This window comes from Oryza brachyantha, chromosome 11 (genome assembly GCF_000231095.2).
Source record: "Oryza brachyantha chromosome 11, ObraRS2, whole genome shotgun sequence".
Classification (NCBI taxonomy): domain Eukaryota; kingdom Viridiplantae; phylum Streptophyta; class Magnoliopsida; order Poales; family Poaceae; genus Oryza; species Oryza brachyantha.
The window spans coordinates 1,144,608-1,157,479 of NC_023173.2; the positions used below are offsets into that span (position 1 = coordinate 1,144,608).

Sequence of the window (12,872 nt, forward strand, 5' to 3'; positions counted from 1 at the left end):
ATTGTAATGGTATTTTTTTAAAACAACCTAATTTATAATGGTATAAATCCAATTAGCCCAATTAATTTGGGATGAAGGCTGAACAATTTCAATAGTGTACAGTTGTGGTTAACGTCTTAAGTAATTGAAGTACGAAATCTTGTATCCGATTTCAGGAAATACGAAATACGGTAAAAATAAATACAATTAATAAGAAATATTTTTGAGCTTTATTAAGTCCTCTTTTCTTAGAACAGTTTATTAATTAGTCAGGTGGTAGGTATTATATACGACGTGACGGCGGGATGAGTTGGATCGCTCTGATGGCCCTTCGCCGGCCGTGCCAAAAACTCCAGACTCGAGAGGGATGAGAGGTCCTCCTGCGACAGCGAGAGATGTATAATCTTGCAAGCAATGCAACTATTATATGCAAGTGCAGCTTCTCCAGCGGATATACTCCTACACATGTAAAGACCAATCACGTACGTACTTTTTTGGCAAAACGGACACGCAACATCATATCTAAGAAATCGATCCATCACATATATATATCTGTCGATCAATCCATCCATGGAGGGAGCAATATATGCGTGCAGAAGTGCGTTTCTCCTGTGTGCAGTTCAGTGCACGCATACGCATATATATTATTTCGGTGATTTTCTTATAATTGATCGAGCAGTACTATTGCATGCAGTGGTAAATATGTATTGTGACCCATCCCTATCGCGCATGTACCTATGAATATCATCGATCGACATGATGTTCCTTGCGTTTAGAGCCAAGCAAGGCATGATCACAGAGGACGAGATGGCCGGGATGGCTACTGCCAATATATATTGCATGCATGCGCGGCCAACACTTCCTTGATTTGCCTACGGATAATCTGGCCATTTTGTTTCTCCTGCCTGTTGTCCTATCCAGGAATTAATCAGATTAATGTACTAATACAAAACGCCACATGTAGATCACTTTCGATTTCTACAAGCTGTTCACTACAATCCTTCTAAATAAATATTACAATGTTTAAAATATTATTACAATGCCACACCACCTGCACCCCTGATTATTCCTCTACGATAAACATTTCAGTATGGCTTTTCACCGCGCCATAGTGCTGACCAAGTCTCGTTGTACTTTTCTGGTTGATGAAAAATAAATAAAATGAAAGATTATCTTATTATTCGATGGCTACTTAAAAATTAACTACTAGTACTGTACAATTTAAAATCCACTCTACAAATATGACGATCAACGTTTATGTATAAACTTTTAATAAAAGTGGCACCGTCTAGTTGTTCAAGAAATTCATTAGTAAAAGCGAGAAATAATCTGGTATAAAAGAATGTAGACCTAATACTTGCGTTATTCAAATTAATTGATTAGGTAATCTGTATTATCTGATCTTTTAAGCAGTACTTCTAACTCTGATGGAGACCCAACCACCTAATCCATTGTGATAGCAAGGAACAGTAACATCCTCTTTGTTTAAAATTGGTTTCCCCTCTCTTTTATCTTGTGCTTTCTTTTGCTCAGATTTCTTCCCCTCTTTTGCACACGGCTAAATATTCAATGTTTAGGACCATTAAGTATAATTATAACAATTAATTTATATTGAAATAAATTTGTAAAGTCTAATAAATTTATGATATTGTGACGCGGCAGTACTTTAAGACAAATCAACTTTACGGCTGAGCTCTTTTTACATAGATTATTTCTTAACTTTTACGTTCACTCTTTATAAATTGCTAAAAGATATAATTTCTTTTAAGAGAAGTTTCTATATAAAGAGCTTGATCACCTTATATTTCTAAATTAGATTTTTCTACGTCGTTTGTACCATGAAATAGGGAACCTAAACCCTAAATTCATGAAATAGCTATTATTATAAAAACTAGACATTTTTTTATTTTCATCTAATAAAAGAACACAACCATATTATATATTATAGTATTGTTCTTTCAAATTAGGCTGTGTCCGGGAGGTGGGTTAACTTACCCAGATTTTCTTTTTTTCCACGCACACACTTTCCCAACTGTTAAATGGTGTGTTTTTTGAAAAAAATTCTATTGGAAAGTTGTATAAAAAAATCGTATAATCCATTTTTTATTTTTTTATAATTAATAATTAATTAATCATATACTATTCTATTGTTACGTTTTCCACGCCTTGATAACTAACCCCATATATCATCTCCCGAACGCGGCATTAGATATTTAAAAAATATTTGGTGTTCGGAATTTTGAAATTTTAATGCTACAACTAAATATTTTCGACGGCACCTGGACCACGGAGAGACAACCACAGGGAGGCAGATGCCGTTGCGTGATCCATTCCACGAGCAAATAAATGCTACGGATAATCCGACGTGTCAGTGGGGGCCGCGCGCGCACCCAACCGCCGCGCCGGCAAGCAAGTGCTGCCCGCGCCGCCGCTTCACCATCAGCCGCCCGCCCGCCCGCCCGCGAGCTCCTCCTCCTCCCCCACACCGCTTGCGTGCATCCCTCCCCTCCCCTCTCGAGGTCTTCCCTTCAAAGCCACTGCCACTGCCACTCCGCCTCCCGGTTCTCCTCTACTTAACTCCAAAGCCTCGCCTCCTCTTCTCTCTGTCCGCCCTCCTTCCTTCCTTCCTTCCTTACTTCCTTCCTGAGGTCTCGGATATTGGTGGGCTTATGGTGAGGAATCTCGATCAATCGATTACTGCTCTTCCTGCTTGTCTTCTTCTGGTTCAAGATCTGCTTCTTTCGTTAATGGTTATGCAAACAACCTGTTCGATGAAATGACCACTACAAGGGAATTCATTGACCTTTGTGTTGATGATGGGATGAGATCATCTTGACTCATCTTTCCTAGTCCTTACCAAATTTACTGTTTATTTTGTAGTCTGGCGTCAACGCTTTTATCATCTTCTAATAAAATTGTACTCCAGTTGAGCAAATGATTGCGACTGTGCTTGTCTTGTATGCATGGTTTTGCACATATCACTGTCTCCCTATGTTTGCCTTTGGTTTCTTCTAATGGTATCTCTGTTTTGATGCCGTAATAGCACCTACCCATTGATGTCAATTACCTCTGTTGAGTGTTGACTTCTCATACTGTCTCATCTTCTGCCCTTATTTGTTCAACAGAAAAACGTATGGCACTAGTGTTTACAGGTCCAAGTATGGGTTCCAGACAAGCATCCCTGAGTACCATATTCTTCTTCTTGCTTCTGTTCTGCCTCGGCTGCAAATGTCTAGCATCAGAATTAAAGGCGACCCAAACAGCGGTCCTCAAGGTCGATGCTTCGCCACAACTTGCTCGACAGATCCCTGACACACTATTTGGAATATTTTTTGAGGTGAGTCGTGTAATTCTGTTTTGCACCATATCAGTTTATCCTTTCCTCTGGAAATTTGTTAGGATTCTCATGTATGAATAGCATGTTTAGAACAGGCTTGTAAACGAATGCAGCCTACATGTTCCACTATGTTCTGACAATAATTATCTTGGCTACTATTGTAGGAGATCAATCATGCAGGAGCTGGTGGAATATGGGCAGAACTTGTTAGTAACAGAGGTAATTCAATTATGTTACATGCATTTATTCAATTGTGTTTTTCCCTATCTTTCAGCATAGAAGTAATTCTGTAAACTGGATGCAAAACTTTGATCAAAAGAATAAGCTTGAAAGAAAATAAGATGCCCTCTCTTTGGAATTATATTGACATTCAGAGTTTAGTACTATTGTACAACAAGTTTATGGGCTTTATGTGCAGGTTTTGAAGCTGGAGGACCTCATACCCCATCAAACATTGATCCATGGTCCATCATTGGAGATGACTCTTCTGTATTTGTGGCAACTGATCGAACATCATGTTTTAGTCGGAATACTGTTGCTCTAAGGATGGAAGTTCTCTGTGATGATTGCCCCGCTGGTGGTGTAGGCATTTACAACCCAGGTTTCTGGGGCATGGTATGGGATTTAGTATTGTTGTTCTTAAGTTGTTGTTACACTGTCATTTTTGTGTTGTTTTTTTTTTGCTCTCATAAAAGTGACTAGTAAAATCATGGATATCAACACATCCTGTTTCAATTTTTTAGGTAGTGATAGCTCTTTCATACACTTGTGTTGACAAAATATAGTAAACATTTGTTTTCCTAACTTTTGCAATGCTTCCTTTCCAATACATTGATCATCCTTAATTGTCATATCAACCTCCAGAACATAGAAGATGGAAAGACCTACAATTTAGTGATGTATGTTAAATCACCAGAAACTGTGGATTTGACGGTTTCCTTAACAAGCTCCGATGGGTTGCAAAATCTGGCTTCAACTACCATCCCGTTAGTATCTTTTCTCTCAGTTAGGACAGGAGAGCAAGCATATTTTCCCATTCCCATTGGCTGAAAGGATTATATTGTTTCAGGGTTTCTGGGGCATCGAATTGGACAAAACTGGAGCAGAAATTGGTTGCTAGTGGAACAAATAGAACCTCAAGGCTTCAAATAACAACTAACAAGAAGGGAGTTGTATGGTTTGATCAAGTATCACTCATGCCTTCAGACACATACAAGGTATATTATATTTTGTTGTCAAACTTTCTTACTGGAGAAAGGAAACAAGTTGATAAAAAACAACATCAGTTATTCATTTTTAGTTCTAGATAGGAATATGGCGCATTCTGCTAATCAATGACACCTATTGTCCAAAACAAGATGCATACAAATTACAAGATACACAATTCTTCATTAAAAGAATCATACTTAAGTGTCATTTTCTGTTAACATCTAAATTTTTTCTTTAGTATTTACCTTGATCACGTTAAATTGTTCTATGTGACCTCAAAATCTAGTTGTTTCCTGCACATGATATTGATGCCATGTGCCTCATAAAATACACTTAGGGGTGGCACCCAAACGACTAAACAAGCAGACTTAATTATGTCCAACTACTTTTATGGAATGGTGCAGGCCATCTACATGCCATTATACGCACAAGAAAAATAATTGTCCTCAACTGAAGGCATTTGATGCCCTTGTCAATACATAATTGCATAGGCTGTTCACACGTTGGTTAGTCTGTTTAGGATATTAAAATCTTTGAACTAATTTTATCTTGCTGACAACATGAATTAGCTATCTATCTATAGCGTATGATAATGCTTAAGTCCTCATGAGTTTTTTCAAGTGCTGCCAACATTTCTTTTTCACATACAGGGACATGGTTTTCGCACAGAACTTATATCTATGATGTTGGATCTGAAACCACGATTCTTGAGATTCCCTGGTATGAGCTGTATATTCCAATTGAAAATCAAGTTTTTGATATCCGCACATACATAGAATAGAAGTCTGGGATAATTGACTTGAGTTCCCTGCAAACAACCGTAGGAGGTTGCTTCGTGGAGGGGGAATGGTTAAGGAATGCATTCATTTGGAGAGAATCTATTGGTCCATGGGAAGAGAGGCCTGGACACTTTGGGGATGTTTGGCATTACTGGACTGATGATGGCCTTGGATATTATGAGTTTCTCCAGGTACCATTTTATTTCTGTCTTTCTTTTTCTTGTCCCTCCTGATCATATATTTCTTTGAACTCTATTTTTGCTAATGAAAACTTTATACTCTGCATCGAAGCTTTCTGAGGACCTGGGTGCTGCCCCAATCTGGGTGTTCAACAATGGTAATAATTGCCATATTTTTACATCTCGATTACCATCAGTCCATCACTGGCCTCCTTGATTGCTAATAAAATCTTTTAAAATATCAGGAATCAGCCATAATGACGAAGTTGATACTGCTGCAATTGCTCCTTTTGTAAAAGTATGTTCTGAAATCTAAACTCTCTAGTTCATGTTCTGCCACCGAGATGCTTTGCACTTTAAAAATGCATGGTACCGTCCTAGCTTTGGCTGGGCATTACCATGGATATGATGTGTGAGAAAATTAATATTATCTTTACTACCATCCTAGTAGTGTTTCATCTTTTGTCTCTTCACATCTAAATATTAAAGATCTTGATTGTGCAGATCCTAAGAATGAAGATGCATATGATGAGTCTCATTGAATGATGCTAAAACACTTGTCTTGTTTTCTCACTATTGAGAAAGAACTGATTTTCCATGTACAAAAGTAGAGATTATTTTGGGCTTGTTGTTACTCTATAATTCACAAGAAAAAAATCACAAAGTTCATGAACAGTGATGATGTTTAACCTGAATTTGCATTCTGATCTACTTACAGATCAAGAATACCAAATATATCTTTTCCTGAATTGAGATAGTTATAACACCACCTTTTTTTTGGAACATCTCCACAGGACGTATTGGACAGTCTAGAGTTTGCAAGGGGGAGTGCAGAATCAACATGGGGTTCTGTTAGAGCTGCAATGGGGCACCCTGAACCATTCCCTGTCAAATATGTTGCAATTGGAAATGAAGATTGTGGGAAAAAATTTTACCGCGGTATATCCTCAGCTACTTTCTTAATTTATCCACCTCACTATAAAACCAGATTAGTTGAACAGGCTTGTCTGCAATTTTCTAAGAAGGTTCATAATTGAGAAGGATGTGCACATGGACCATGCTAATCCTGTAAAATGCTTTTTATGGATATAATCACTCAACTCCCTCTCTCTCTTCTTTCAACAGGTTCTTGTTTTGTGATTGGACATGTATTTCAAAATTAATTAGCCCAATAAAATAAATTTCTATATGAACCAGAGGGAAATAAAGGTCCAAACTTTTCTATGATGCTGTATCTGTTTCCTGAGAAGTTTTTAATTAATTTCGCATAAATCTCCAGAGCAAAAATTTTATAGAGCAATATTTTGATCTTCATATAATATTACCTTTTCTTGTTCCATATGCTCTCCTTTTTCTCCATTGTAGTTTGTCAAGCCAATGTACTCATAGATGCTCTCATTTTTTATCCTTGCAAATAAACTAGGATCAGTAACACATAAAAAACGAGTCCTCGTAGCAAAAATACACTAAAGTATGGATTTTTTTTTAAAACTATTCGTATTCAATCAGAAGCTCCAATGGCATTGTCCTTTTACTCTGTGTAGAGAGCAACTGTTGAATTCTCGTTTTAGGCACATGCATGATATTCTCTTTGCTATTATACAGGTAATTACCTCAAGTTTTATAATGCTATAAGGGAGGCCTATCCAGACATTCAAATGATTTCAAATTGTGATGCTTCATCAAGTCCACTTGACCATCCTGCTGATTTATATGATTTCCATGTAAACCACTCATTCTGTGGAGTTCTCTTCTGTAGTTTCTCTCATTCTTGTCACCAATGTCAGTGCTTTTCCCATTTATTAAATTCTAACAGTGCTTCTTCTTCCAGGTCTATACTGATTCTAAGACTTTGTTTTCGATGAAGAATACATTTGACAGCTCATCTCGTAATGGGCCCAAGGTACGTTATATGCCTGGACTTCCATTGCTCTGTGAACCTTTTCATTTGTGGGAAGATGCTTGTCAAACAGCATTGCAAAATCTCCCAATTTGTGGGACTTCATGACATCTCTTGGTATTATTCTCAGAATGATCCCGTTCTCTATTTCTTAATGAACAATTCAGTAACATCCACGGTGCATCCAAGTCATGTGTGTTTCCATGTTTTGGATAATCTTGGGAACCTTGTTGCTTCTTATGCTTATTTACTTATCACATTATTGATGCACTGCCTTATTGATATATTCTCATCCTGTTAGCCATTAAAGATATTTCTTAATATGTCTTGGTTCCAGGCTTTTGTTAGTGAATATGCCGTATGGAGAAGTGATGCAGGTAGAGGAAGTCTTCTTGCTTCATTGGCAGAGGCTGCTTTCCTTACTGGACTGGAGAAGAATAGGTGATCTTTCCTTGAAACAATGCTCTTATTTCTAACTTGGAATGTGTGGAGATCACGCTTGAGCTTTCCTAGATAGATCTTTATTAAGATCTACTAACAAATTGAAGATCTTTACGGTGAGTTAGGTAACCTCTTGTTGGTTCTTTGCAGTGATATTGTTCAGATGGCAAGTTATGCACCACTCTTCGTGAACAATAATGATCAAACGTGAGTTTTGCGGACTCCATGGTTTCCTTGGTTCTTGTTTTCTTGTTGACTTAACAAGTAGTGTAATAATGTTTGAATCAAACAATCAGGTGGAACCCAGACGCTATTGTATTTAACTCTTGGCAACAATATGGAACTCCTAGTTACTGGATGCAGACGCTTTTCCGTGAATCTAGTGGTGCTATGATTCATCCAATTACAATCACTTCCAGCTACTCCGGTTCTCTGGCAGCATCCGCAATTACTTGGCAAGACTCTGAAAATAGCTTCCTAAGAGTAAAGGCAAGGAATTCTTTTTCTCAACCTACTCTCCATCTGTAGGGGGATTGCATAATCTCATGAATTGATCTTGAAATATGCTATGCAGATTATAAACTTTGGGTCAGATCAAGTAAGCCTCACGATCTCTGTAACTGGGCTTCAGGCCCGTGTCAACACAGTGGGATCAACTGCCACTGTTCTCACTTCCAGCAATGTGATGGATGAAAATTCTTTCAGTAACCCAAATAAGGTAAGCCAACCATTTCTGTTTTCTCTCTCTATATAACTACATCTCAATGAATAGAAGAGTTTGTAGTTTTTGGTCATCTGAAGCCAATGCTTGCTCATGTAACCAAACCAGGTTGTGCCGGTCAAAAGCCAGCTGGCCAATGCTGCAGAGCAGATGAAAGTCACACTTGCTCCTCACTCTTTCTCCTCATTCGATCTTGCGCTGGCCCAGTCCAAACTCGTGGCAGAGATGTGAAACGGCACCATGAGAATAGCGGCAGAAATACATAAGATGTGATATGGGAATACGAGCCAGCTGTCTATATATATGCTTGTATCTTGAAGCACTACTGTATAGTGTAACTCATAGGAAATGATGAATAAAATTCACATCAGGCTTATTTGCTTTTTTTTTCGCCTTCTCTATATTTGTATTGGATGAGACTAGATGGCAGTATGGCACATGCCATTGCTTTAATGCTTTGTTTGACCTAGAGAAAAGGAAGCCAGAAGGAGAAAATATGGGCTCTTGGGCTAGATAACATATTTGTATAGAAATTAAGGCTTAGATTAAGTACCGAAAATCTGAGTTTAGCATTGAGCAGATCCAAATGGACCCCAGTCCCTCGTAGGATGCCTGTTCATTCTTTTGTAGATACCGTAAATCTAGCATGTTCCCTATTAAGTATAGCGGCAATTGCGAAAGGACCTGTAGCCTAGTTGTTACAAAGGCCTTAGTAGCACCTGAGGTCTTGAGTTCAACTTCTCGTTGGAGCGATTTTCTAATGGCTTTGTAATTTCAGTGGGAGGTCGACAACGAGGCGTCCGTGATGACTTCGGGGATGCCGGCCAGTTTTATGAGGTGTTCATAGGGGCTTTGCTTGGAGGCCATACATCTTCCTTCTTTGGTTGGATCTAGGTCAGAAAGTTATATGTTTATGAGGTGTTCATAGGGGCTTTGCTGGGAGGCCATACATCTTCCTTCTTTGGTTGGATCCAGGTCAGAAAGTTATATGCGTGCGTTGTGAGCGTGACTTCGGGATTAGTCTTCGGAGGTGCTCATAGGGGGTTGTGAGCGTCTGCGTTGTACTGTGTTCTCAAATTTTTGGCCTTTACATTTTGAGAAGCCTAGCAGAGAAGAAACTCACTAGCTGGTTGATAAAATCACAAGAGAATAAAATGTCGAAGAGAGAAACTTCTGCCTTATCCACACAGAGTTATCGCCATCAAGACAAGTTTATCCATTACTCCTAAACATCTTTGATCATGGTTGGTTAAGGTTTACAGACATGATTAACTCCTCTCGGATAGTTAACCTCTGGAATAGTAGTCTGAAGGGAGTAACAAAACTACATCTAGCTAAGTGGAAGCCCGGGGCAGATCCAGATTAGCAAATTAGGGGGGACTAATTGCCTTCTTTCTCCTTTAGCCTCTCTACTCTTCATATTTTCTCTATTTTTCTTCCTTTCATCTCTCTTATTTTCTATAGGGATCTAGCGGGTAGGGGGGCTTGAGCCCCCCAGCACCCACATTGGATCCACCCCTGGTGGAAGCTGTTTACATGAAAATGCATGTGTTTGTTGGGTTATGGAGTGAAGAATAGGGAGGCACGTATAACTGGGCTCCAGTTCAGTCTCGTGGCTCCTATTTGCCATGAACATGCCACAGCAGGAAGCTCAAGCTAGCTAGCAACCCCCTGGTACAGAGAGAGAGAGTGTGTACCTGGGATCTTTCGAGCCAGCGAGGCTTAAGTATCAACCTTGATCACTGCTTCAGTTGTCTCTTGTCGTCCTCTACTGATCAAGCATAGCTGCAGGCGCTTGATCAGTAGAGGCCGACAAGCGACAACTCAAGCAATGATCTAAGGTTGATGCTTCAGCCTCGCATGCTCGGAAGATCCCAGACACACTCTTTGGAGTGTTCTTCGAGGCGATCAATTTCTGAATTTTTTTCCCTCTTCTTTCTTGTTCTTGCATTTCTTCCACGGGAATGTGGGATTCCATTTCCCCTCTTGTATCTTCTTTTTGTTCTTCTCTAGGAGATCAACCATGCCGAGGCTGGTGGGCTATGGGCTGAACTTGTCAGTAACAGAGGCGCATTGATTTGTCTCTACTTGCATTGTGATTTATGAGAAATTTTTGCCCAAATCTTTTCGCTTATGCTTATTGTCGACGATTGATGTCGGCAATAAACTTATAGGGTGGCTATTAGGCTCGGAACTCGATGTTTAAGATGAAGAAGAAGATGATTTACCTAGATTCAGGCTCTCGGCTAGGCGAGATAATACCTTACTCCTGCTTGGCCATCGTGTTGCGTAGATGAATCTCCGTGACCTCAAGGGGGTGCCTCGTACCCCTTTATATAGCGGGGGTAGGGTTACAGATATGGTAGAATCCTAGTCCAACAAGACTAAGATCTATCCCAGTTCGATTACAGCCCGGATATGGTGTACACAGCATGCAATCCGATAGCTACCAAACTCCTAGCAGATACCATACAGATACATACTCCTTCCTATTCGGTACCCTATTGACCGTACGTATTCATGTAGTCTACGGATACCCCTGGTATAAGTATCCCACAGCAGTCCCTGGAGTCGTCAGTAGCAGCGCAAATCATTCACTTAGATATCCATATCATGGATGACGTCTTCACGCAGCTCGCTCGACATAATCTGAGTGCTTCCCAGACGCTCCCCGAGTGTTTCTCAGGTGATCCCAAGTACTCCGTAATGATTGTAGAGGCTGTGGAGGGCTCTGAATGGAAGAAAGAATTAGGTGATGCACCTAATAGGTGTAGCCCCCCGACTCTATACTTAAATGCGTAACAATTAATAGAGTCATCTATGGACCGTTAACCAAAAAGACGTTCTCGACATATCGAGTGTCCCGACTCGAGCAACACTGTTCCGAGTGCTTCTGGACCCGAGTGGTACCAGCTCTGGCGTTCTACACCCGAGTGGTTTGGAGATGATTTTTGTGCCATGCTCCCCCAGACATATAATCTCAGATTATGTTATGCCTGTAGGGTAGGTTATGCTGACTAGCTTAACCATTATAGCCGAGTAGTTAGTATCGAGTATATTCGGGTTTACTCAAAGTTTAGGCACAGACTAAGAAGCGCTATTAAGTGACATGGGCGATATCGACCAATGCACGTAAAAGTGCGACCATGTGCCTACTATATAGGCGCACCGTCGATTCCCGGAGTTAAGGGAAATTACGAATTTATGTTACCATTTGGCGTTCCCATAAAACTCGCATCCACCCTTGAAAATAGCATGACATCAATTGTGCCAGCACCTAAAATTTCAGCCCGCTCTGCTTGTGAAGAGACACAACGACATTTAGCCCAGCAACGGAAATCTTATAGCCGTTAGGCCCATTAACGGCCCACTTAGCCATTCCGTTGATATACCCCTTCATCTTCTTCGCCGCGGTCATCATTCCATTCCCCACTCACTGTTTTCTTTCCTCCCATTGCTCCGGTGAACTTATGGTGCTCAAACCCTAGCCTAAGCCCTCGAGCCCACCTTGCGCGTACCCTTAATCGACCGCCTCACCTCGCCGCCGTCATCCCGCGCCACCATGATAGCCCTCGATCAATCAGAGAAGGAGCTTCCGCTAAACGCCTGGCACACCTCAGCGAACACGGAGCAGAACCTGGCGGTGATGACAAAGGTCAGCCTGATCCCGGGGAAGGAGCTCCTTGGATGCCGCTGCACCCTCGGTGAGTCGTTCCCCACTCCGGACTCTAGGGAAATAGTGGTTTTTGAACCCTTTTTTGAGCGGGTATTTGGTCTTCTGGTGTCCTCCTTCTTTCGGGGGTTGCTAGATTTTTATGGGATTGAACACCATCATCTAAACCCCAACTCAATCTTGTAAATCTCCATCTTCATCTACATTTGAGAGACCTTCCTTGGCATCCCTCCCCACTTCAATCTTTTTTGGCACCTTTTCACCGTTAAGCCCTAGCCAACCAAGCTGTGGCCCTCGGCAACTGGAGATGCCGACATTCAGCTATGGGAAGGATGCAAAAAGACTTGGTTCACTCTGCCGATGAAGACTTCCTTGAAGGGCTGGCATTCTCTCTGGTTTTACTGTCGGAACCTGAATAACTCCCTTACTGCCTTCGTCGGACATGCTCCCGTATTTCAGGAATCATGGTCCTCTCTGCCATCCCAGGACGAGATGGCACAAGTCAATGCCCTCCTCAACCTGGCTAAGAATCTAGCAGGGAAGAGCTTGGCGCAATGAGGGCAGAGAGCACGTGGGAGAGTCGCGGGAGCTTAAGGAAGGAGGAGAGAGCAATGGCGAGAAAGGGCTAAGTCTGGGAGGAAGGAAGCTTATAAT

General features: G+C 40.8%; 1 protein-coding gene across 1 annotated transcript; it reads left to right on the forward strand.

Moving 5' to 3' along the window:
* Window positions 1-2,462: 2,462 nt before the first annotated feature.
* LOC102709684 (alpha-L-arabinofuranosidase 1) lies at window positions 2,463-8,921 on the forward strand. Its single transcript, XM_040528704.1, is given in 19 exon segments — window positions 2,463-2,651; window positions 3,105-3,316; window positions 3,481-3,535; window positions 3,735-3,931; window positions 4,181-4,320; window positions 4,322-4,360; window positions 4,362-4,533; window positions 5,176-5,245; window positions 5,350-5,495; window positions 5,596-5,641; window positions 5,729-5,781; window positions 6,278-6,422; window positions 7,089-7,207; window positions 7,315-7,386; window positions 7,721-7,824; window positions 7,975-8,031; window positions 8,121-8,313; window positions 8,399-8,542; window positions 8,654-8,921. Coding segments are annotated over 18 exon segments (2,079 nt in total). The 5' UTR covers window positions 2,463-2,651; window positions 3,105-3,112; the 3' UTR covers window positions 8,777-8,921.
* The last annotated feature ends 3,951 nt before the right edge of the window (window positions 8,922-12,872 follow it).